We start from the raw sequence: 27,067 nt of genomic DNA on the forward strand, positions 1-27,067 counted from the left end.
AGATTTTCCGAGGCGGACCGCTGCAGGGTGTAGGCCGCCAGGCGCCGGCGGTCGCCGGTCGCCGCCTGAAACTCCAGATTTCCAAACTTTGCGTTTTGACTCCCTTTTTCGTCTTAAATATGCAAATTTCTCACAAAACACGTAAAAATACCAAAATGTATAAAATTTGAAAATAATGGACATGTAATGCGACTTTGACAATAAAAACGAACCAAATAATGGCCTTAAAACTACGGATGTCAATCGGGTCGGCCCACCGAGTTTCAGGCCAATCCTATTCGGGTTGCGGGTCAATCGGGTGTGGGCTAGTCGGGTTGTGATTTCTTTCGGGTTATAAAAGTTCAACCCTAACCCTAAAAGCTTGGGTTTCGGGCTAGCCCAGCGGGTTAATCGGGTTGTTACCGATAATATCAATCCAATAAATATTGATGAAAATTAGTTACGTTAATAAAATGTAAAATATTTAATTGTGATAAATTTGAGATATATGCTTAAATTCAATCATAGACATGATCAAATACTAATATTTGAGACATTACGTGAAATTTTAATGCATGTTTTAGAAATATAAATAATTTTTTTAGTGAATTTGAAGTTTTTAATTTATTTATCAATTATTATATTAATAAAAATTAAATATATAATTTGTATATTTAATATAAAATTAAAAGTTATTTTTTTTAGTTATCTATATTATAAAATTAATCGATGAAGTGTCGAATAAAGAGTAAAAAAATAGAATAATAGAAATTTTATCGAGTTTTCGGGCCAGCCAATCGGGTTTTCGGGTCTAGCCCTAATGTGTTGCGGGCTAATCGGGTTTTAATTTTATTGGGCTAGAAATTTCCATCCCTAACCCTACAAATTTGGCGGGCTATTTGGCCAGCCCACGGGTTGCGGGCTACACTGACATCCCTACTTAAAACAGTGCAAAATATGAGCGTATCATTAATCCCTTCAAAAAATGAGTGTGTGCCTGTCATATTGGTTCCATATAACCTTCATCCATGGATGTGCATGAAAGAGTATTCTTTTATGTTATCTCTACTGATACTTGGTCCATCAGCTCCTGGATTTGCAAACACTTATTGCTGATCTAAAGGATTTGTGGGAAGTAGGAGTTGAAACGTATGACACATCCAAAAAGCAAAATTTTCAGCTACGCGCTTCATTTTTATGGACAATCAGTGATTTTCCAGGATATGCCTATTTATTCGGATGGAGTACCCAAGGTGAATATGCTTGTCCGGTATGTAACAAAGAAACACATTCTATTAAACTGAAACATGGTGGAAAGTATTGTTACATGGGGCATCGAAGATTCCTACCTTAAGAACATGAGTTTCGGAAGAATAGACGACTCTTCGATGGCACAGTTGAGTGTGGAGAAGCACCGCAACAACTATCTGGCGATATGGTGATGGATGACCTGAAAGACTTTACTATGAAATATGGTAAGCTAGTTAAAGATAATCCAAAGCATTTCAGTTGGAAAAAACAATATATTTTTTGAGTTGTCATACTGGAAAGATAATATGGTTCGTCATAATCTTGATGTCATGCACACTAAAAAAAATGTTTGCGAGAGTATCTGTGGCACATTGTTGGATTTGGATGGTAAATCAAAAGACAATTATAAATCACGCCAAGATTTGGAACAGATGGGAATCAAACATGAACTTTTACAATGAGCAAGAAGGAGAGAACAATATTTTGTCAGGTTTTGAAAAATCTTAAAGTTCCCGATGGTTACCCTCAAACATCTCAAGGTGTGTTCGATTAAAACCACCAAAATTGCTAGGATTGAAAAGTCATGACTATCATATTATAATGCAACAACTATTGTGATACGCTCGGATTTTGCACGGTTTTAAGGCCATTATTTGGCCCGTTTTTAAGGTCAAAGTTGCATTACATGTCCATTATTTGCATATTTTATCTATTTTGGTATTTTGACATGTTTTGTGAGAAATGTGCACATTTGAGCCAAAAAAGGGAGTTAAAACGCGAAGTAGGGAATCTGGAGCTTCTCCGGTGACCGCCGCAACACTTCCGGCGATCGCCGACACTTAACGGAGACAAAGACACGCCCGGCGACCGCCGGGAAGTGCGTGGCGACCGCCACATAGAGTCAGAAGCTTCTGGACTGCACGCGGCGACCGCCGGCCAAGGTGCGGCGGCCCGCCACAGAAACGCGGCGCGCGACATCTGTCTTCAAACTCAAATTTCCGGAGATCCTGATGTCCGATCAGGGCTTTCTACACACCATTCTCTTCGTCTTGAATATAGCTTCAAGATGGTACAAGAATCACCTCAATCGGAGTTCAGTGGAGAGAGTTATGACCGTTCTACCAAAATCGCGCAAGGTGCCAGCTGCAGTCTAGGCAGAAATTTGATGAAGGAAATAAGATATTACCTTGTGAAGCCAAATCTTTTCCTTCTACTATGGGGAACGAAAATTACATCTTTCCTAATGCTTGGAGGACACTTATTACCAAATTTAAATCCTTCTCAAGCTTATATATACCATATAACCTCATTCATAGAATTCAACCCTTCCATAGCCCCCAAAAAGGGGAGCCTTCATGGCTCCCCCTCCATTCTCCAACCCTAATTAATTCATCCATCATTCCATCACCATTCTTGGAGATTGAAGCAAGGCAAGAGGAGCATGAAGACTTCAAGATTCATCCTTGGGTTTTGTTTATTTATTTCATGTCTCGTACTTTAATTATTGTTTTAGTTCATCTGTCTATGGATTACTAAACAATAGAATTTTGAGTTTTGATAGTAATTGACTTTTATGTAGTTCTTTTTATGTTTAATGTTCAGAACTCGTTTCCACTTGATTTTTCTTGAACTTTTGTTCGACTAATTTGCCGTTACCTTGAATATTGTCAATCTTTGATCGGTGATAGCTTTGATTGGTTTATCTTATATGTTCATACAATAATTGTGACATGTGTATTGATGCATGATAGGAAGAGATCGTGGTAAAACTTGAGTCGGATGAACGTAGAACTAATTAGAATAACTAAAAAGTTAGTGAAATCATTATCCTTTTTGACACCTAAACTCTTGTTTCTCTAGATAGTTCTATCTTATTTACTTTTATTGTTTTACATCATGTCTAGTTTTATAAATTTCACACCTAAACTCTTGTTTCTCTAGATAGTATTTGACGCTTAGTACATGATAGTCAGTTGCAATTATATTCCCCATGTTCGATATCCCGGTACTGACCTTTAGCTATACTAGATCTACCTTGTATACTTGCAGGTATTTTTAGTGCTAATAAAAAGTGCATCATATTGCCTATAGCATTGCGAAAGACACTCTCTAGGGCAGTACGTTTACCTTTGATTCAGCTTAGTAAGTACTTTCTAGAACTCTGTTCTAAAGTAATTTTTCCTACTGATATCATTCGTTTAGAGAAAGATATTGTTGTGGTACTTTGCCAATTGGAGAAGATATTTCCACCATCATTCTTCAATGTAATGGTGCACTTGAATGTACATTTGGCTACATAAGTGAAGATATGTGGCCGGTTCACTACCGTTGAATGTATCCAATAGAGAGGTAATATATATATTTTCAAGTTATATTTATGAAATTTAAATAGTGTATATAACGAATGATGTTTTTTCAATAATGAACCATTTGAAATATTTGAAAATCTAATACTTGATATATATTTTTTATGCAAATAGATATTTGAGCACATTGAAATCTTATGTGATTAATCGAAGCAAACCTGAAGGTTCAATTGCTGAAGGATATCTAGCAGAAGAATGTTTGAGATTTTGCTCTTTGTATTTAGCTGACTATGTGGAGTCAAAGTTTAATCGAGCATCTAGGAACGAAACTGTTACAGATAATGCAATAATTGGATTAGATGTATTTACGATCCACGGTCGTTCTCTTGGATAAGGAATTTCTATGAGATTAGATGATGTAACATTGACGAAAGCACATCAATATGTATTGTTCAACTGTGAGGCTGTTAGACCATACATTGAGTTCAACTGTTAGGCTGTTAGACCATACATTGAGTAAGTTATTTTTGTGAATTCCTATTTATCATAACTTTAGAACTTTTTTTGTTAAACTATGAAGATTTGTTCTTTTTCAGGTAATATTGAGTAGTAGTTGAACAATCTAATCCTCGCGTTGCACGTTATCAATTGGAACGTATCCAGAGTGAAAGGTTTGCTGGTTGGTTTACTCAATATGTAAGTTATATGATTCGCAATGATAGTAACGGTGAATATACAATGTTGTTGCTATATATTATTGTGATTTTAATTTCTTTCAATAGGTTGAAGGGTTAACAGTCCATGAGGAAAATCCAACATTAAGAGATCTGAAGTTACTTGCTCGCGGGCCTAATATAATTGGAGTGAAATATAAAAAATATATTGTAAATGGTTTCCGGTTCCAAACAAAAGATTTGGAGTGTACAAATGACTCAACTTATTTTTAACACAAGTATACCCGCAAGTGTACGGGGCTAATGTAGCAAATAGTAAGCAAAGAGTATCGTATCCACAAAGACAATGAGTGTCAACCTAATTACCACGAACCAACCTCAACTACTATCTAGATGAATCGGAAAGTTTGGATTTTCTAAATCTACTTAAAAGCAAGGTAAAAACAATTAAAAACAACTAGAGAACTAAAAGCAAATAAGAAAACGGATGTAGATCAAAGATGAGAAGGGTAGAATCCTACGGGATCGATAACAACTATCCTATGCTCAACTAACTTCCTAACCATGCCAACAAAGGGTCTCAAGGGTTATTAAGCTATCACTAAGGCAAAACTATATCTTTTCTCAAAGCATATAATTTGTAGATTGCTACCTAGAACCGAAGTCTCCTTCCTAGAACTAAGGCAACAACTCCTAATAGCTCCTAAGATACTTAGCTTCATTCAAAGGCTCAAATCTCTCGATTATATTGGCAAAGACGTCAATTTCTTCTCTTTCAAATTAAACTACTCACTTCTCAGTTCTTGTAGTAAAATCCACATGCATTTATAAGGTGATCAGTCAAATAAATGTATAAGCACAGAAGAAATCAAAATAACCACATGAGCCAAGGCATAGAAAAAGGAAATCAATTAAACATAAGAATCGTTGTATCTCCCCCGTAGGACTCTACGAAGGGTTTAGCTACTCATGTTCAACACAAAAGTCAAAGAGGTATTCAAAGAAATAATCAAAAACATTGTTTGAACAAGAATGAAACTAAAAGTAGAAACTCCTAGAATTGGATTGGGCGGATTGGAGGTCTCGTCTTCAATCTTGCGATGAATACTCGTCCTCTGCTCATTCTTCTCTTCTTCCTAGGTGAAAAAGTGGTTTTTTGGGGTAGGAGGCGTGTAAGTTGTGTTTGGAGGCGTTTCCTAAGCATATATATACCTAGGGTTGACTTTGGGCCCGAAATAAGCTGTCCGACGAAGCTGGCGGATCGCCAGGTTGGGTGTGCATCGAAGCTGGCGAGTCGCCAGCTTCTTACGGCGTTTTTTTCGTGGATTGCTGGCGGGTCGCCAGGTTCGTTTGCATGCGAACCTGGCGGGTCGCCAGCTATGTCACTGCTCTACACAGTCTTGGTAAAACGGCCATAACTTCTTCTACCGAACTCCGATTGAGACGTTTAAGATATCCACGCGAAGCTCTTTCGAAGACGAAGAGAATGGTATGCAATTACATGCGAATCGGACTTCAAAATCTCCAGATAAGCTGTCTCGAACATTGAGCAGCTGCACATCCACATATTTTGTACATTTTTCTACACATTCTTCACAAAATGGTCAAAATACCAACATAAGAGCATCCGCAGCGGTGCTCGTCCGTGCGTCCGTCCATCTGTGCCGCTGGACTGAGCTCGTCCGTTCGTGCCAGCGGCACGGCGCTGCTCTTAGCTAAGAGCACGTCCGTGCCGCTGAGCAGCCATACGTGGCGTCTTCTTATTGGCCAACGACATTAACGTTGGCAAATTCGATTTTTATTTTTTATTTTTTAAAAAATTCATAAATAATTCAAAATAATACCAAAAAATAAAAAAAAATATTTTTGGATTCCCAAAAAAATAGAGCCGTTTATAGACGTTTTTTTTTTATTTTTGTGAATTTTTTTTAATCCCAAAATCATCTATAAATACACACATTCATCATCCATTTTTAACATGAAATTATCTCTCATTCATACTTTTTCGTACTTTTTAATTTTATGGATTTTAATTACATAATTTTTAATTTTTAGGATTTGAATTATGTAATTTTTAATTATTTTATAATTTGTAATAGTACTCCGGGTATTTTTAATGCATTTTAATATTGTGAAAATGTTTTTATATAAATTGAATAATAGAATGGTGGGACCCTTGAGCTTGTCCTTAGCTAAGAGCACGGATGTGGGTGTTGTGCTCTTAGCTAAGGACAAGCAGTAAAAGTAGGTCTGGGCCTACTTCCGTGCTCTTAGCTAAGAGCACAGATGGGGATGCTCTAATAGAGAAGTAGCTATAACCATGTCTCAAAGTACACAATATATGATCAAAACCAAGTAAAACTACCCTCTAAAGTCATGTAAAATCCAAGTGAATCAACAAAGAAAACAAAAAATACTGGGGTGCGTGTTAAAGCTACAACGTCAAGTTTTTCAAGTACTAGGGATCAAAATCCAATCTTAAACGAGTTGGACTCTTATGGAATTCTAACAGATGTCGTTAAGCTGGATCACAGTTGTAGACATAGAGTTGTGTTATTTGATTGTGAATGGGTGTCAAAAGGAAAACGATTAAAGACAGATGCTAATGGATTTACATTAGATAATTTTTCAAATGTGATACGCCAAAATGAACCATTTATTCTTGCATCTCAAGCTGAGCAAGTCTTCTATGTAGACGATCCAACTGAATCACAATGGAGCGTAGGTGTCTCTACTGCAGCTTGAGCTCATTATGACATGGAACCTATTATTGATGTCGAGACATACTTACAAAGTAATATTTGTGTTCCTGCTGATAGTATAGAGTCAGATGGCTTTGGTTGGGTTCGTGCAGACATCGATGGAATAGAGATTGACTTAAATGAATGATTTTGATGACTTAAATGTTATCAAATGGTGGTTATAGAACATCATTCAGTATGGAAGCTACGAAAGTGAGTACAGAATTATTTTCTTTGACAATACGATATATGATTATTTGATATGCGTTGTTTTTGTGATTCTTGATTGTCTATATATTGTGTATCATACGAATAAACACATCTGTCAAAATCGAACTAGTTTTCAAGTTGTTATCTAGTTTTGCCGCATCAATATTTTGGCATCTCAGAAATCATAGTCAACTAATTTTCTATTTCTTATTCTGATTTGCAGCATAAAAATTTTGGAATCTCGACATTAGAGTGAAGAGGTGTATTGTTGGTTATTGAGTAAAGATAAATTACATCCTATTTCGCGGAATTGTTCAATTAGGATTTAGGTCCCTCTGTCTGTAGGTATTTGGTATGAATCTTAGTTTGTGTCTGAATTGAGATTGGTGTGAACATTTTTTGCCGAGTCACATTTTAAATTATGATTTTACAGCTAAGCTTGTCCTTATTTACGTAAATTATGATTTTACAGCTTATCTTGTCCATGTTGGATATGTGTTGGATATGGAAATTATGTGTCTGTCAATTGAAACCAATACCAAGGCAGCAACCAAGAAGGGTGCCAAGTGAAGTGTGGTCACTCCACATTTCAACTCTTCCTTTATATCTTACAAGAGCTATTATGCTTTATCAGTCTTGAAACTTTTGGTCTTTTAATATCTATCTGGTATTTGTTGTGCAATTTGGCTCCCATAATTGGATTCTGGATCGTAGATGGTGTCAGTTAGTATGACTACGTGTCTAGTATTTTATGTCAATGTTCTAGTAGATTAGATTGACTTTCTTAGTTTGAAATTTATAAAATAGTGCTAAGAATTATGCAAATTGAATTTTTCAATACCGATTTCAGTTTATCTTAATATTCAGAATTGTTGGAGTTTCTTTTTTAAGCACATGCCTTGTTGCTGTAAAGTGCTCTAGTTCCATTTTAATTTTGATTGAAGTTGCTTGATATTTTTAACTCTGATTCTCTTAGATATTGATGTCATGTGCCAGCTTTTGATGAGAGATTCATTTGTTTTCTGTTTACACTTTAGCTCTCAAAATTTGTTTTCTAATCGTTGTTTAGTTGTGCCTTTAAATTTCCTGCTGAGTAGAGACAAAAAGTTTGTGTTGGTCTGAAAGTATTCTAAAGCGATGCTGCATTCCAGTTGTTTTGTGATGGCTACTTTCTAGTTCTGCCCAAGAATGTGAAGATTCGAAACTACAATCGGCAGTGAAGATTAATGCTCTGACTTCTAGAACATCTATTCCGAATACAAGGTAAGTATATTACAATTTCATGGATAATTTCTATATGCATGTTGAACTGTAGAGTTTCTCGATGGAATTATTTGATGAGGTGAAATAATGATTGATATTAGTTGAAATTGGTTAATATATTTTGTCCTTGTTTTGAGAAGACTATTATTTCAGCTAGGAATACAATTTTTGACATTCTTGGGTGCATTGAGGGAACTTCATTGATAGTTGTTTAGGATTATTTTTGGTGAAATATAAATATAATCTCTTATTCTTCCACTTATATTAGTCAATAGAGGATGCATAAATAATGTAGTTTTATCTGCCAAAAATTTAAATGGTTAGCTTTCAATCCCTTTAATGAATGAGTTTTCAACCTAAGGTTCGTTTTCTCTAGAAAATAATCCTAAATTATTAATTTATTGAAGTTTGGCTATCTGATTATGTACAATGTAGAGTTTATAACATAATTGATGCACTTTTTAGTAGCACTAAATAAACCTGCAAGTATACAGAGTATATATAGTATAGCTAAAGGTTAGTACCGGATATCAAACACGGGAAAGACGAACACAAAGTGTCTATCCTCTACTAAGACTCAAATACTATCTGGAAAAACAATTGGGTTTTGAAAACTTTTGAAAAACTAAAAACAATAGAAAGCATAGATCAACTAAAAGCAGATAAATCAAGAGGAAGACAATAGAGATAAGGGAATCCCAGGGATGTGTGTTCACAGTAATGGTTATACAAAATTCCTACTACAATACCCTAGCACAGTTTATACTTTGAAAGGACGAGTCACCTAGCTTATGCTCATGCGAAACAAATGTTGATTACAAGATTAGGGTTGTCAATCCTAACACGTAACTCCAAAAAGCTCCTAAGACCCTTGAAAAGTCCTCACTCTCAATTAACAGTGCCGTTTTAAGGGAAGCTAACTGTAATGTCTACTAAGTGAATCTAACTCGCTAGAACTCTGTCACAGTTATAAAGCAAGTTATATTAAATCATACACGATTGTGTCACTCAATCATGCAGCATCAAAACTACTTAGGAAAGAAACAAAGTAAAAACAAAACAGATATTAGATAGAAAAAGGAATTTGTATAACCAAAGTCGTTACTAACACATCCCTAGAATCCTATGAGTTTAGTTACACATAATTGAATAAGCTAAAAACATAGATTGAAGGGAAGACAATTTGAACATAAAACTAAAGCAAATAAAACCCATGGGTTGAATCCTTGTTGTTCTTGATGTTCTTGAAATCCTTCTCCAACTTCTTGCACCAATGAAGTACTCTAGGTCTTGATCACTACGAAGTATTTTGCAAGTAGAAGTTCTCTCTTTTTGATGAAGCTTGAGGTCTTATTTATAGGGGAAAGCCATGCCTTGTTGTAGAAGGAAAAAATCTCCAAAATATGGTAAAACTGGGCGCAAATCTAGGGCTTCTCGGATTCGCCGCCTTTCTCCGGCGGGCCGCCGCACCTTGGCCGGCGGTCGCCGCGTTGGAATCCAGAGAGTCTGTTCCCTCGGCGGCGGACCGCCGCACATCTTCCGACAGTCGCCGGACGAGACTTCTCTTCCAAGAACATTTTTCCAAGGCGGACCGCTGCATTGATCTGCCCGCCGGGCGCCGGCGGTCGCCGTCTGACTCCAGATTCCGAAACTTGGCGTTTTGGCTCCCTTTTTTGGCTCAATTATGCACATTTCTCACAAAACACGTCAAAATACCAAAATAGATAAAATATGCAAATAATGGACGTGTAGAGTGACTTTGACATAAAAAACGGACCAAATAATGGCCTTAAAACAGTGCAAAATCCGAGCGTATCAACTCCCCCAAACTTACATTTTTGTTTGTCCTCGAACAAAACAATAAAGACACAAGAATAGACGCACGGAATGCACAAGGACTAGATGTCATAATTGCCTCAAAAGATGGAAGAACAGTTTAAACATGTATTAACGCAATCAAATCAAGCAAGGCTTATTAGTGAACTTTCATTACTAACTCGTGGAACACCTTGAATTCAAGCCCTCGCACGTGGCAAACTTCCAAAGATGGGAAGTGTTCTCTCACTCTCAAAGTGTATAAGGATAATGTGTACATAAGCACTCAAATCATACATCATGCAAAGTTTACCATAGGCTTGCTCAAAGTCTACTCCCTCCTCTACTAAATGTGATTAAGCTTCAAAAGTCCGAAAGGTCTTTATCTTTGGTTGTAATGTAGGCTCTTTGGTAGGTGAGCAATATTTGGCTAAAAAGTGACTAAAAATAAAAATATCCCAAGTAGAGTAAAGATAACTCCACTTTTCTAAACCCAAGGCACTTTTAACACTTCATTTATCTCCTTCAACTCACTTTCCAATCCTTTGATTTTCTTTTCTTTTCACAACCTTTCACACATTTTTTTCTTTTTTTCTTTCTTTTTCTTTCTTACACATCCTTTCTTTTTTTTCTAAGATCAAGCACATATTTGGAATTTTTCTCAATTTCACAACTTGTACTTTCTTTATATTAAGCACACTACTTTTTATACTTTCCTCCTTATCTCTCCAATTCCTTTACAAAATAAGATAGCAAAAACTAACTAACCCAAGGAATTGTCCCCATTATTTTGGCTTCCAAAGAAAAGGCTTAAACTTGGCTCCGAAGGTAAAAATTTTTTGAGAGGGTCAAAATTTTGGATAAAAGTAGGCTAAGAAAAGATGGCCAATCATCCTCCTAAATCAACTTAAACACTATGTAAACTTAGGTAAGACTAGGAGCAAGTTCTAGAAAAAAATACATGAATGCAGATAAATCACACAAGAATGAAATAATAGGCTCAAATCCTCACAAGGTATAAGCATGATTCAAGGCGAACAAGCAATTCACTAATTATGCACCTTTTCACCAAACCATCAAATCAAAACGTTAAGCCACACTTAAACATAGATGGAATGTAATATCATCGGCAACTCGATCCAAAGTGTGTCCCTAAGCATGGTGTTTCTAAGTTCTTCATGTTAAGTTCACGACATGGATTCAAGAAAATATTTTTTAGAACACAAAATTCACCTACGGGGTTATTGAAACAAAAACAAAAACTTAAAGCAAAAAGAATAATCCTAAACTCACGGTCCACCACTTCATCCCCCCAAACTTATGTACAACAAAGTGTAAAATAAGTTTGCAGAGTTGGTAGGGACGTGAGTGCACTACTGAAAAAAAACGTACCTAAAAAATTCTCGCTTTGAGGCCTGACCGGGCGAAAGTTGAAGATCTTTAAAAAAATGTACATATTCCTAAACCAAAGAACCCTAACAATGTACATATTCCTAAACCAAAGAACTTGGACAATGCCCATCTCGTGTCCAACTTTTCAAAACTTATTTTGTTTCTTCAAATGGAAGCACAAGTGATGTTGTCTCTAGCAAAATTGTACGTGAAGGGATATTTGTCCATTATATGAAATGTATTATGCAATCTAATTCGTGCATTAACTTTTTAAAATTTCTGCATTAACTTTTAAAATTTTTGTAAATAGTCAGCAAGGAAAAGCTTATCCTTATCTTCCTTAAAATACTTCAAATTCATCACCGAAACATCCGCTTCCACTGCAGTCATCCCTCCCGGCCTACCGGCATCCACGTCGGAACTCAGAATACAAAGCACAATGACAAAAACAAGGGCCAAGGTTAGGATTTTCGAGCAAGAAGAAGCCATAGTAGAGTCAATATATATAGCTCCAACTTTTTTTGTTTTTGGTTTGGGTGGAGGAGAGGGGTGGTTTATATATTGTTTAGTGCCAAGTATTTTACATGCTAGGGCAAGGGTTTACTAAAATAATTAATCGATCATATATTTCCTTCTACTTTTTATAATTAAACCAAATCAGTTTCGAGTTTAGACTATATTTCCACTGTGTTTGCTCCAGGAATGCATTGCATGGTGTGTCTGTCAACATGGAAAGGAAATCATTAGTAAAAGGAAAGGAAGATTGAATGGTAGTAATAGATATTATGGAATTTCTACGCATATAAAATATGTCGATACATATATAGAGTCAGTGGCTGATCCATGATATGCAAACGGAAGGGACGGAATATATATAGTATTAGCTTGATTTAGTGGGGATATGACTATTTTTTTCGTTGTTCGGAGCGACGCCGGATGCAAACTGAGGGGCGGAAATTGTAATTTTACGTCCCGATAAGGGGAAAATAGTCGCACGAAAGGGGCGACTGCCCCCTCCTGCCCCCTAGATCCGCCACTGTATAGAGTATGAATTCATTACATAGTAGAATATTTATCATTATATATTCAATATTAAATATATTGGAAATATCAAATCTTAAATATTACTCTCTCCGTCCGCCATTAGGAGTCACATTTCTGGGCACATGGGTTTTAAAAAATGTTTAAAAAGCGAGTAAAAAAAAGGTAATAGTTTATACTTATGGGTCCCACTTATATATAGTACTCCCTCCGTTCCATAGTAATGGAGGCAAAACTTTTCGGCACGGAGATTAAGAAAAATTGTGTTAGGTGAGTTAAGTAAAGAGAGAATAAAGTGGAAAATGAAAAAGGTAGAGAGATGAAGAGAGAAAAAAGTAAGGGAGAGTAAAGTAGGTGAGGAAAAATGTGTTGACTTTTACTAAAAATGGAAATGACTCTATTACTATGGAACGGACGGAAATGGAAAAACGCCCCTATTACTATGGAACGGAGGGAGTATTATTTTTAAAAGAAATGCGAGTGAAATGAGTAAGTTGCCATGTGAGACCTATTTACCATGAGGATATATTTATAAATTATATAACTTGAATATTAATTATAAATGAAAAATATATTTATAAAAATAAATCTTAAATAATTTTGATATACTAAAGATGGGGTGCGTTAAAATGACAACACTCTTAAAATGACACTGTGACATCACGCTAGGCTACAATATTATATATGCTAGACTGCAATAGTATAAACGCTAGACTGCAATCTACAACAATCTATAGATTGCAGTCTAGTGTATTGGATATTGCAGTCTAGCGTATTGGATATTGCAGTCTAGAGTATTGGATGTTGCAGTCTGCATAAATTTACCCTTGTGATTTTTTTATGATTGCCACATGGCAGCTGATTATTCGTCCACGTGTACAAATGATTGGCAAAGAATGATAGTATGATGTTATTTTAAGATGAGTTGTCATTTTAAATATTAGTAGACATCCCTCCTAAAGATAGTAATATATATTCAATAAATTAATGTATAGAAATTAGTAGTACTTAATTAAAAAGAATTTTATTTTAAATATTATACAAAAATTCTGAGTTCTATTGAGTTTAATTTCGTTATCGGTTAATTGAATGTTTATGAATGTTTATTTCTAAACAATCCAAACAATTTATGGAACAATTAAAAATAATGCACTTCTGAATAAAACATCGTATCGAGAAGAAGACATCCCAATTGTGTTTATTCCTAGTTATATAAATTAATTTATCATAAAAATGACAAATTTGATGCAACAAAAACACTACAGCATTTAATACTAACCATAATACTTTTGCGCAATATATATAATCTTAAAAATTATCTAACTTCAATTTGACAGTAAAATATAGTAATCCCTCCGTCCCATAAAAGTTGATACAAAACTTTTGGGCGCGGAGATTAAAAATTTATATTAAATAAATAGGAGAGATGAAAAAAGTAGGAAAAATAAGAGAGAGTAAAGTAAATGATGGAATAAAGGAAGAGTAATTAGATGTTTTGTCTTTTGTTAAAAAAGGAAATGACTCAACTTTGTTGGGACGAACTAAAAAGGAATACGACTCAACTTTTATGGGACGGAGGGAGTACTAATCTAGTACTCCCTATTATATAGTGAAAAGCATAAAAATAAAGCAGACCGTCATTTGTTGTAACAATAAAAAAAAAAGTAAAGACCAAATGTGGTCTTTTAATATATGATTGTTTTATTAATTTGGTCATAAATATTATCTTTTTGATTATTTGATCCCTCATAAATGAACTCGGACTCAAATCGGTCCTTAAATTAATAGAACCGTCTAAAATAGACTGCCAACGTCGTTTAATCATGTTTTGACCAAAAATTAACCATTTTAATTAATATTTTTAATTATATCAGAAAAAATAAAAAAAAATAAAATGGTGTTTTCCGGTAAAATTCCCATACACACTCTCCTCTTCTTCCTCACTCTCTCTCTCTCTCCTCACCCTCTACGCTCTCCACCACCGCCACCGTCACCGTCACCCCTTCCCCTCCCGCTCCTCCCCCGCCGCCAGCCTATTCCTCTCCTCCGCCAGCAAATCCACCGTCTACGTCCTCTCCCAGTTCCGGTCCCTCGGCCTCCCATCAATACGGATTCAACAAAAACCATCATCAAAACCCATCAAACCACAAAATGCCCCAGCTTCCTCTTCCCCTTCAATTCGATCCCGAATTCCCCCAAATCCACGCTCAGCGACGAAATCTTCCTCCCCCAATCCGTTCAACCTCCCTGAATTCAACTCCCTTTTATTCAATCCTTTGGATTCCTCTTCCTCCTGCTCTCCCTCTCAGCCCTTCCAGATGCCCGCTTTTTTACCCCCTAAATCCGCAATGCCCTCTCTCTTCACCGCTAATTTTGATAATGGCAGCTTCGATTTGAGCTGCGATCAGAGCTACTTTCGCGCTCCGAACGCGGTTTCTGCACCTATGATGATGGGTTTTAACTGATTTAATTCTCAATTTTCGACCCTAGCTGTGGATTGTGGAGTGGGATTGAATCCCAACAGGACTAAGCTGTTGAGGCCTCTCGAGGTTCAGCCGCCGGTGGGAGCGCAGTCGACTCTGTTTCAGAAGAGGGCGGCGCTGCGGCAGAGCTCGAGGCTGCAGAATTTGGGGGCTATGAACTCGAAGAGCGACAAGGGCTTGACAAGCGTTGACGATGCAGAAGAGATAAAATTGGGGAGGAAGAGGAGCTTTGATGATGAAATGGAGGATATAGGCGCTGATAAAATTAGAAATTAAGAATTTTAATCAAGTGTAACTAATTACAATTAAAATGGTTAATTTTTGGTCAAAACATGATTAAATGACGTTGACTGTCTATTTTAGACGATTCTGTTAATTTAGGATCGATTTGGGTCCGAGTTCATTTATGAGAGACCAAATAAAAAAAAAAATATTCCCTCCGTCCCAGATTATGAGTCACTTTTTGCCAAAAAAGTCCGTCTCAGTTTAAGAGTCACTTTGAGAATTTTACATATTTGATTATACAATTTTACCCCATTCTTTATTAAAATTACATCAAAATGCTATTATCTACACTAAATAAACCTAAATAAAAATCAAAAGTCAAAAGGGACCCACCTTCAACCAACTCTACCATCTCACCTCATTTATTACACACTCCATCATCTCACTTCATTTATTACACACTTCAACTCTTTCTTAAAATCCGAACCATAACAATAAGTAACTCTAAATATGGGACAGAGAGAGTAATATTTAAGACCAAACTGATAAAACGAACGTATATTAAGAATCACATTTGGCCTTTAGTCATAAAAAAACATAAAATTAATGTGTGTGATGAAGAAATCGTACTCAATATATACTGTCCAATTGTCCATAATAGAGCCCAAATTATCAACACATAAAAAAGCCCAAATTAAATCCTATCGGCTGACTCTAATTGTCAAAGTCAGTCGTCGCCGTCGTCGTTACTTCCATCTCAATCTCATCCTCTATTATAATTCAGAGCATATTTGAATTTTCCTTTCTGTGCACATATATATACCGCACGCCGAGAGCTCACCGATTTCGTGGACGCTAATTTCTCCACCGGATATTCAAGCTCTAAGCTCGATTACACGTCAATCAATCGGAATTGAGGTAACTACTTATCTCAGCTCATCATTTTTTTTCTTGAATTATTGAAGAATTTCAACTTTGAGAAACCCTATTTTCGGTCCTCCTCTGTTGCGTGTATTATCAGTTCAAAATTTATTGTATTTTCATTTTATTTCTCTGCATTTTCATTCAACAAATTTTTTGTAATTCTGTGTTAAATTGGATGTTTACAATTTTAATTGTATTTCCTTTTATATCATTCGATATATTGTAGTTCTACACAAAATTTTCTCATCAATGTTAGTGTACAGTTTACAACTCATTTGTGCATAGTAATCTTGATCTATGATAATGAAAGATTGATTTTGGGGCCGGAGTGTTGCCCGCTAGGGTGACGGAATCGCTTTTTGCTGCTATGAAAGATTGATTTTGCTTTTTTCTGCACCTTGGTTTTCACAGTACCAAGTTAAAACAGATAACTTCGTCGCTTTCAAATAAAAAATTTGAACCACTTTGTGTTCGCAGTTCGCAGATAGCAGAGTGGCATGTGTCCCTCCATAAATTTTTTTTTGGATTGATTGGAACAACATTACTACATAGATATAGATATGATCAGCAATACAACCACAAAAAAGAAAGAAATGAAACTGAAATAGATAAAAACAAAACTGATAACATTAGTAGTTCTGTAAAGCTCATAGACGAATGACGTTGGAAATTAGTTTGTATAATGACAGTGTTGGTTAATAAATTTGGTATTTATAGAAGTTCAAAACTAGTATAGATAAATAAAACATAAAAAATGTTAACCAATAGATAGCTTTCCTGCCAAAATGGTATTTCTGAAAATTTTCCCAAAACTCCCCCTTTATATTAGTATAGTTTGTATAAATATAGATTTATGTAGTATTTGCAACTTTAAATTTACTTATTTATATCTAATTGTGAACTTTATATTTAGATAAAAGTGGTTAGGAAGGGGAGAGAATTATAACATCCAGCAACACCTTCACCTAATCCAAATAATCAATGGCAATGGCAATGGCATTTCTTGGTGATGTGGTGGTGGTGTTAGTAGTAGCATTGGCGGTGGCAGCAGAGGCCCAGCAAAGCTACGTAAACAACAAGCAGCTCAGGTGCGAACAAAGCCCCAACACCACTCTAGGATTCGTGTGCAACGCCGCCCCCTCGTGCACCGCCTACCTCACCTTCCGATCCACCCCCGTCTACAACACCCCCGTCACCATCGCCTACCTCCTCTCCGCCAACGCCTCCCAGATCGCGGCCGCCAACAACATATCCGACATCACCCCTCTCCCCACCGACACCCTCCTCATTGTCCCCATCCCCTGCTCCTGCTCCTCCATTTACTACCAGCACAACGCCTCCTACACCCTCAAATCCCTGGGCGAGACCTACTTATCTGTCGCCAACAACACCTACCAGTCCCTCTCCACCTGCCAAGCCCTCATGGCGCAGAACCCCTACGATCTCCTCCACCTCCTCCCCGAAATGACGCTTGCCGTTCCCCTCCGCTGTGCCTGCCCCACTCCCTCTCAGACCGCCGCCGGCTTCACTTCTCTCCTCACCTACCTCCTCCGTCAGGGGGAGGACGCCACCTCTGTTGCTGCCAAGTTCGCTGCTGCTGGAGCCGACGTCCCCGCCATCATGGATGCTAACATGCTCAACCAAACCTCCACCATCTTCTACTTCACTCCACTCCTCGTCCCTCTCAAAACCGACCCCACTCTCCAAAACACCAACACCAACACCACCCCCGCCCCCTCCCCGCCACAGCCTCTCCCCACCACCAGCCCCGCCTCTTCCCACAAGTGGATTTTCATCGGTGTGGGAATCGGGGCTGCTCTTTTGGTAATCCTTTCTGTGATCGCTCTAGTCTGGTTATTCCGCCGCCGCAGCAGCCACAAATCCTCCAGTCCTCTGCCTACAAAGGAGGAGGTGCCGCGGCCGCCATTGTCGGAGTTGTCCCAAGGCATCCGGAGCGCCATGGAAACTCTGAGCTTATACAAGCTGGAAGAATTGGAGATTGCCACTAACTCTTTTTCAGAATCCAACAGAATTGCAGGAAGCTCGGTGTATCGTGGCTGGTTCAATGGTGATGAAGCCGTGGTGAAGGTAATAAAAGAAGACGTCTCGGGCGAGATCAATACGCTGAGACAGATAAACCATTCCCGCATCATCAGGCTGTCAGGCTTCTGCCTCCACCAGGGCACCACCTATCTCGTGTACGAGTACGCCCACAACGGCTCTCTCAAGGATTGGCTGCACAAGCCTCACCTTAATTGGAAACAACGGATCCAGATAGCCTACGACGTAGCCGATGCCTTGAATTACCTCCACAACTTCACCAACCCTCCTTACATCCACAAGAATCTCACCACCAGCAACATCCTCCTCGACTCCAACATGCGTGCCAAGCTCGCCAATTTCGGCCTGGCCAGGGCCTTGGAATTCGACAAGGTCACCACCAGACATGTTGTGGGCGCACAAGGATACATGGCGCCCGAGTACATAGAGACAGGCCTCCTCACTCCCAAACTCGATGTCTTCGCCTTTGGGGTGATCATGCTGGAGCTCCTATCCGGAAAAGAGGCCGCTGCGGATAAGTTGCACGAGAGCATAGACGGGGTGTTGAGCGGAGACAATGTGAGGGACAAGCTGCAAGGATTCATGGATCCCGATCTCGACTACCCCTTGGAGCTCGCCTACTCCATGGCTCAACTTGCTCGTAGCTGCGTAGGTCACAATGTGGATGTGCGGCCCCCCATCTCAGAAGTCTTGCTGGCTCTTTCCGATCTGCTCTCCTCATCCACCGACTGGGAGGATACATCCTTCACCTTCACCGACTAGCTATCTATCTCTAGTTTGTACTACATCACAATACAGTAAAGGAATCAAAGACAGAGAAAATGGATTTGGTGTTCTGGTATTCTATGACCAAAGGAAATATAAACAGAAATGTCATTAAAATTAATAAAGATTGTTGGGGAGCTTGGAATTTACGATTCTATTTTCTGAGATGGCTGATTTAATTGACCTCCTCCTCCTCCTCCTCGAGGTGTTTCCACATGATCTTCTGTGATCCTTGGGAGATGCAGCTGAAAAGCCGTCCAGTAGAGGGAAAGAAGACGACGTTCCAAACGCAATATTTCAACTTCAAGTGTGGCAATCTCTCTCACCAGCTCGGCAGAAGGCTGCATATAACAATCAACATGCAACCAATATATAAGTCTACAAAGTTTCAAAGCTGAACTGCTGAAAAGGGCATGCTTATTTTTGCATCCTAATTCAAGGAATTGCTGCATATAGGTTCTTGTCATTTCTTTTTGAGCTAAAAACACAGCTATGGGTGAAGAATTTTTACTTCAAGAAGTGCAATTCTATTATTGTACGAAATCTTGATTCAACATTACAAGTAGAAAGTAGAATTCACGAAGTAAAGCATATGGGTACCTTAGATGTTGTGTTGCAATGGGAATGAGGAGAACTAATCAAGCTTGTGGTGTCTGAGGCACTACTGTTACATACTTGCATGTATGTTTTTTCCAATGCTTAGTCTAGAATGTAATCAAATGCAAACTCTAAATATTGTGCAAACTTCAAACTATGATCTGGACTATTAGAAAATGTCAATAGATGAAAAAATAATATCAACAGAAAAAGTCAACCGTTGATGTTGTGTTGACAATGGGTTGACATTTTTTGTTGCTGAAATTTTGTCATTTGTTGAACGGATCAAATTATAAGTTGTAAATGGCAGAAGTTTTAATGACACAAGTTATAAATGATTAGTATTGATTTAAAACTTTTTTTTCTAAAATTAATCTAATTTGATGGATAACTCAAAATGATAAAACTTTTACTTTCTCTGTCCTATTAAAAATGAAACGTTTTTTAAAATAAATAATTTTATCTTTACTTTTCTCTCTCTTTTGCTTTACTTTCTCTTCTTTAACTCACAAAACACATCACATAAAATCTCGTGCCGAAAAGCAAACGTTTCATATTTATTGGGACGGAGGGAATATTTTGTATTTTTTTTTTTGGATAGAGGGAGTATAATTATAAATTAGAATTGAACCTACCTCACATTGATTTCCATTTATATTGACCAGACAAAAATTCCCTAATGAGAAAATCTGTGTCACGAAAAAAGCAAACCTTTAATTTTATGCTTCAAACAGGTGGCGCGCAACATCTAGCTAACACGGTAACACCGGCGGCGAAATCTCCCACCGCCGAAATGCTTCTACCAAAATCCAACTCTTCCCTCATTTCCCTCTCATTCTCCCTCCTCCTACTACTTTCCCTCTCCTCAAATGTCGGATGCATCGGCGTCAACTGGGGAACGGCGGCGTCGCACCCTCTGCCGCCGCCCAAGGTGGTGGAGCTTCTCAAGGCCAACGGCGTCGCCAAAGTGAAGCTGCTCGACGCCGATCCGCTGGTTCTCCAGTCTCTCTCCGGCTCCAGAATCCGCGTAACCGTTGGCATTCCCAACACCATGCTTCGCAGCCTCAACGCTTCGCTCAAGGCCGCCCAGAGCTGGGTGCACGATAACCTCACCCGCTTCGTTTCCGACGGCGCCTCCAGAGTCCTCATTGAGTGCGTTTTCTGATTGATTCCATTTGTTTTCGTGCTCTTCTATTTTGCAGTTGTGATTTTGAATCGCAGTTTAATTTCTCTCGAGAAACGAAAACCTAATTGATAGATGTTTGAGACAGAGAGAGATAGCTGCTCGAGAGAGGAAAATTAAACATACACACAGAGGGAGAGAGATGTGATTGATACTGAATTTTGATGGATGAAATTGAAAACTGTAAACTCAATAGAGAGAGAGAGCTGCTTGATACTGAACTTTGATAGATGGAAACTGTAAACTCGAGAGAGAAAAGGGGAGAGCTGCTTGATACTGAACTTTGATAGATGAAAATGTAAACTAGATATAGAAAATCAAGCTGCTTGATACTGATTCACGATGAGTTTCGTTCAACCTCAAAGTTTGTTTAAAACGTGATAGGTAATCAAACTAATGTGATAACATCTGAGTGTAACTTTATCGAAGCTCGAAATAGATTCATACATGCATAACTAAGTTCCTGAATGATCAAGAGGAGTGGACGACTGATTGTTAGATGGTGCATGTTTCATTGCATTGTTGTAACTTATAAGGGAAATGCTTGCTGCTTTTGATTGTTGATTTTTGCGGATGTTTGATTCTTTTATCATGGATTGTCTTATGTACCTCTAACATTTTTGTAGTTATGTTGCTATTGGAGACGAGCCTTTCCTCCAAAGCTATGGTGACCAGTTCCACCCCTTTGTTGCTGGAGCGGCTGCCAACATCCAAACAGCGTTGCTCAAGGCTAACTTGGCTGAAAAGGTGAAAGTTGTTGGAACCTGCAGTTTTGATGCTTTTGTATCAGAAACTGGTCTGCCATCAAAAGCGCGAATCAGGCCATCAGTCAATAGAACCATGATTGAGCTCCTCACGTTTTTGAACAGACATAGATCTCCGTTTTTCGTATCCCTTACCCCCTTCCAGAGCTACCAAAATAACAAGAACATTTCACTTGACTTTTCTCTTTTCAGAGAAAGAGCACGGCCCCGAAATGATAGCCACAAGACCTACAAAAACAGCTTTGACATGAGCTATGATACCGTCATTTCAGCCCTATCTGGTGCTGGATTCCCCCAGATAGACGTAGTCATTGGGCGAATTGGTTGGCCCACTGACGGTGCTCCAAATGCTACCTCATCTCTTGCCGAGGAATTCACTAAAGGCTTGATCAACCACCTCCCGAGCAATGCAGCAAAATCTTCTAAGCAACAACAAGCCTTGCCAACGGAAATATACATCTCTGGCCTTTTGGACGAAGATAACAGAAGCATAGCCACAGGGAGCTTTGAGAGGCATTGGGGTGTGTTCACATTCGATGGCCAAGCGAAATATCAAGTCGACCTTGGGCAGGGATCGAAGAAACTGGAGAATGCTCAAGGCGTGCAGTACCTCTCTCCCAGATGGTGTGTTGTGAACAACAACAAAGACTTGTCAAACGCGGCAGCACTTGCCTCCGAGGCTTGTGCTGGTGCTGCGGACTGCACTGCAGCGTCGCCAGGTGGTTCGTGCTTTAACCTTAGCTGGCCTGGCAATGTCTCGTATGCGTTCAACAGTTACTATCAGCAGCATGGTCAAAATGCAGATAGCTGTGGTTTCTCAGGCTTGGGATTGATCACTACCGTCAATCCATCCATTGGTGCATGCAGGTTTATTGTCGGACTCAAGACATCTCTTTCGATCTCCCTACAAGAATCTGCGCGCATCTGTCAATTTATACCGCCAACAGTAACTGTCTTGCTGTGGTTGCTTGCTGAGTTATGGTCGTAGATCTTGGTTAATGTTTTGAGGATTCATGGTTGTACTTTTCATCATTTTGGTGCGTGTAACCAAATTTTCAATTGTATCTATATTATGCTACTTTCTACTACTAGTCAGGTTGCATCGTTAGTGTAACATTTCAGAAATGGTGAGAATTTTGATGTATTTTGATACCATTTTTGTGTTTTAAGAGACAACGTTGGTTGTCTCAGGACACATTCGAAATTTGGTATGGATTATTATGATTGTGCAGGATTGAAGTTCATATCTCTGCATCAATCGTTTAGTATTGATAAGTCTGCAAATAGGAGATCAAATATAGAATACACATTTACCTTGGTGTACTAAGAAGATGGTGTATATTCATATACGTAGTATTTTCACTTCTTCTATCAACACATAAATTCCTATGTCAATTCGAAACAAATTATTCCAGCTCACAACACTACAAAAAGTAACCAAATACCTAAGCGTATACTGCTTGTATTATATTGATAGTTTACGACTAGATGTTGTAACTAATTGCAAAAAGAAAAAAGAGAAATATCTCCTACTCAAGGCAAAGTGACTTACTGTTGAAGAAACCCCCAGCTGAATGTGCTGCAGATGGATCTTCATAAGATAAAACCGCACAACCTTTATTCTTTCCTTGTTCACCTATGTATAATTTGATGCTCCAGGGCCATTGATCTTTGTAGCCTCGCTTTTGCTTGATTCCTGCTGCACATATTTTTATGAGATTGACGAAAATGAAAAATGCACACGTCTTTATAAGAGCATCTCCAATGGTACTTCGGCAAAAAATCGGCCAGAAATCGGCCAGCAGTTTCTCCCCCTGCCACGTCAGCAGCACTAAAAATCCACCTGCCACATCAGATTTAGGCCAGCCATAGGTCAGCCATAGGCCAGCCGCAATAAAAATAATTCAAAAAATACTATATTTACGGAATTAAAATTACGATTAAATTACGGAATTAAATTTACGAGACATATACGGGAAAATTCATTAATTGCATTTAAAAACGGTACATAGATAAAAAAAAAATACATTTAAAAAGGTACATAATAAAGAAAAAACACTATCGCCGTGCAATCCTCCGTACCCACAACTCTTCAATTATATCCTTTTGGAGTTGAATATGAGCATCCACTTGGCGCATGTTGACAAATTTCTTGAGGCGGCTGGCTTCATCGAGAGGTACCCCACGTCGTACACTAGGGGTGGCCGTTCCGTGGCTTGGACCGGCTTCATCATCATTGGCCCAACTAGTCAGTTGTACGTCTTCGTCTTCGACGATCATGTTGTGCAGGATAATGCAAGCGTACATTATCTGGGAAACGCATCCGACATCCCACAAACGCGTTGGACCCTTAATTGCCGCCCATCGAGACTGGAGCACACCAAATGCGCGCTCCACGTCCTTGCGCGCCGACTCCTGTCGTTCCGCAAAGTAGGCCTTCCTTTCATCACTTGTTTGCCTGATCGTCTTCACAAAGACCGGCCACCGAGGGTATATCCCATCCGCCAAGTAGTAGCCCATATCATGCCGGTTGCCGTTGGCCACAAATGAGACGGCTGGACCGACGCCCTGGCACTTCTCGTTGAAGAGGGGAGACGAGTTCAGGACGTTGAGGTCGTTGTTCGACCCGGCTACCCCAAAATACGCATGCCAGCCGGTAATCAGCTACGGCCTCGAGGATCAACGTGGGATTCTTTGACTTGGAGCCGGTCGTGTAGGCCCCCTTCCAGGCAGTCGGACAGTTCTTCCACTCCCAATGCATACAATCTATGCTGCCTAACATCCCGGGAACCCATGCTTCTCCTCGTGCATCTGCATCAAATTCTGACAATCTTCGGGAGTAGGGCTTCGAAGGTACTGCTCACCGAAAACGTTTATCACGCCCCCACAGAAATCCTTCAGACATTCCAGGGCTGTCGACTGACCGATGTGGAGGTACTCATCCCACATGTCTGCCGCGCCTCCATAGGCCAACTGCCTGATTGCCGCCGTGCACTTTTGAATAGGGGTGTGGCCGGGTCTGCCAGCCGCATCGTGCCTAAAGCGGAAACACAGATATCGACGCTCTAATGCGCCAACGATGCGCATAAACAACTCCCTGCGCATTCTAAAATGCCGCCGGAACATGTTGGCGGGAAACCGCGGGTTCTCTGAAAAGTAGTCGTCGTACAGCCGCTGATGTGCAGCGGCGTGATCCCGATCAATCACTGCTCGGCGGTGGATAACCCGTGGAGGGCGAGGTATCGCCTGCTGTTGCACCCTACGCATGTACCGCTCCATCCCGCGGTTCATGTAGGCATTCATAGCCTCGTTCATCCTCCTCAGCATCCCCACCACTACCACCACCGTTACCACCCGCGTTACTCATCGCTCGATGATGCTCTTGTACAGAAAGTTAGAGAGAGAGAAAACTCGTTAAAACAAGTGGTGCAAATGAAAATGAAACTAAAATCGCGTTTATATAGGTTTATTTTTTTTTAAAAGAATATTCGGCGCTGGCCGATCGGGCTGCCACAATGGCGGCCAGCGCATCGGCCAGCGCCCACCCAATGACGGAAGGAGGTGGGGTCGCGCGGGGTCGGCCGACCCCACCGTGGGACCACGAATACCGAAAATCTCTATTGAATTTCGGCCTTTTGATCAGCGGTCGACCCTACCAACAACCTTTCGTCCCAAAAAAGATAGCCTCTCTTTGAAATAGATGATGAAAATTGTAACTTTGGTTCTTGTTTATTGTTGTTTTTTGGGCTTGTTAAATGGTAATGAATTTATTCACATATATATCAAGGAATTATATATGGTGTTCGTGTTTCTGTTTTTTCTTCAATAAGCTTGTTGTGTGTGTGTGTTTTACAGAGAAAACTGAAAAGAGAGACCGAGGGAGTTCCTTCGTATATATGGCTTGATGATGCTTCTACTGTTAATTTTACTTTGTGTATTGAATGACTAGCAGCAATATATCATTACATGCTGTGTTTTTCAATAATTTTATTATAAATCATTTAAAAGTGACATTAATTAATGGGGTGTAAATTATTACTACAAGTGAATATGAATATATCATATCACTAGTTGTCTAACCATACAGTCACCGACTTTACAAAAATATATCACCATTATCTATTTGATGCACTCATCAACTATAAAAATTTATCAAAACAAAAAAAGTTTTCTTTAAGATTTTACATCAACAATGTCGAGCAGAGACGAAAGTCGGCCTTAGTGAGCTGATATGCCGAGTGGAAGGGTCGTCGCCTAATGGATAAAAGTTACTCTAGGATTTAATGCTAATTCGTCCGACCCCACTTTGAATGTTTTCTGGGTCCGTCATTGCGCCCACCAATCGGCCAGCCCACGCCGATCGGCTCGCCGGTTGGCCGCTCGCCGCCTCCAATGGTTCGGCTAGCCGATCTGCCAGCGCGAAGAATCGGCTAGCCGGTCGCTAGCCGACCAATGGAGATGCTCTAAGACGGAGGGAGTTTATAAAAGCACCATTTAATGAATATAAGATTCAAAATTTGCATTTACTTGGCTAATACTTCCAAACAGTTCTCTGAGCTCGTCGGTGGTGACATCTGGAGGCAAATTTGATATGTGAAGCTTTTCGTATTTTTGGTGGTGTTCTGCAATCTTCTTGCGATTGGATTTATAGGCAGCACTGTTTTTACAGTATTTTTACCTTCATAACTCTTGAGATTATGGGAAAACATTGCTAGATTAATCACCTTCTTAAGCATCACAGTTGCCTCCTCATCAAAATCGAACTTTGCCGTCATGGTGTCATCAATACCATAGCAACATCGAATAACAAGATAATAAAGAGTTTGAGAGAGAATCATATAATTCACACTCAGGGGCTTGGTAACCAGAATGAAGATTAGCAACATCGTAATTGCCAAAAACCAGAATGTTTGTGGTCTGTGGACTTGATGTTGTGATGAAATAATTTTATAGTTTGAGGACAGTGTCATTTCTATGAGAAGAAAGGAAAATTATCCAATGTTTACAATTTTCATCCGATATTTACCAATTAAAGTTTTTATTTCTTATATTTTAATTCACTTCTAAGTAATTAAACAATACTATTAAGTTATAAATTAAATTACGAAATAAGATGAAATTATATATATTTAAAATTAAATCTAACTAATAAAGTTCGCATAACTTCTTAATATAAGGAGTACGTTGAATAATAGAATTGAAATTGGGAAATGTAATACTAAAATTAAAGAACATCAAGAAATTTGAAGACTATATTTTGATAGATGACTTTGTTGGTTTTTTCAATAATATGGCACCCTTATATAGGGTATTACAAAACTTGTGCTCCAAGTAATCTTTGGCACCAAACTAATGTATTTTTTAGCCGCTAATATGTTTCTTCTCCTCCAAGC

General features: G+C 38.8%; 2 protein-coding genes and 2 pseudogenes across 2 annotated transcripts; all 4 read left to right on the forward strand.

Annotated features, from left to right (window-relative positions):
- The first annotated feature begins 1,286 nt into the window (after positions 1–1,286).
- Positions 1,287–7,099, forward strand: LOC148932403 (uncharacterized; annotated as a pseudogene).
- Positions 7,100–14,597: 7,498 nt separating this feature from the next.
- On the forward strand, positions 14,598–15,683 carry LOC125195072 (uncharacterized; annotated as a pseudogene).
- Positions 15,684–16,168: 485 nt separating this feature from the next.
- Positions 16,169–19,295, forward strand: LYK5 (Protein kinase superfamily protein). Its single transcript, XM_048098477.2, has 2 exons — positions 16,169–16,298; positions 17,218–19,295. The coding sequence occupies exon 2, from the start codon at positions 17,286–17,288 to the stop codon at positions 19,125–19,127; it is 1,842 nt and encodes a 613-aa protein (XP_047954434.2). The 5' UTR covers positions 16,169–16,298; positions 17,218–17,285; the 3' UTR covers positions 19,128–19,295.
- On the forward strand, positions 16,171–22,765 carry LOC125200732 (O-Glycosyl hydrolases family 17 protein). The gene is made up of 3 exons (XM_048098478.2): positions 16,171–16,298; positions 20,462–20,879; positions 21,537–22,765. The coding sequence occupies exons 2-3, from the start codon at positions 20,521–20,523 to the stop codon at positions 22,660–22,662; spliced, it is 1,485 nt and encodes a 494-aa protein (XP_047954435.2). The 5' UTR covers positions 16,171–16,298; positions 20,462–20,520; the 3' UTR covers positions 22,663–22,765.
- Positions 22,766–27,067: the final 4,302 nt, after the last annotated feature.

Source organism: Salvia hispanica, chromosome 2 (assembly GCF_029641045.1).
Source record: "Salvia hispanica isolate PSC_SH4W2 chromosome 2, Shi_PSC_v1, whole genome shotgun sequence".
In the NCBI taxonomy this organism is placed as follows: domain Eukaryota; kingdom Viridiplantae; phylum Streptophyta; class Magnoliopsida; order Lamiales; family Lamiaceae; genus Salvia; species Salvia hispanica.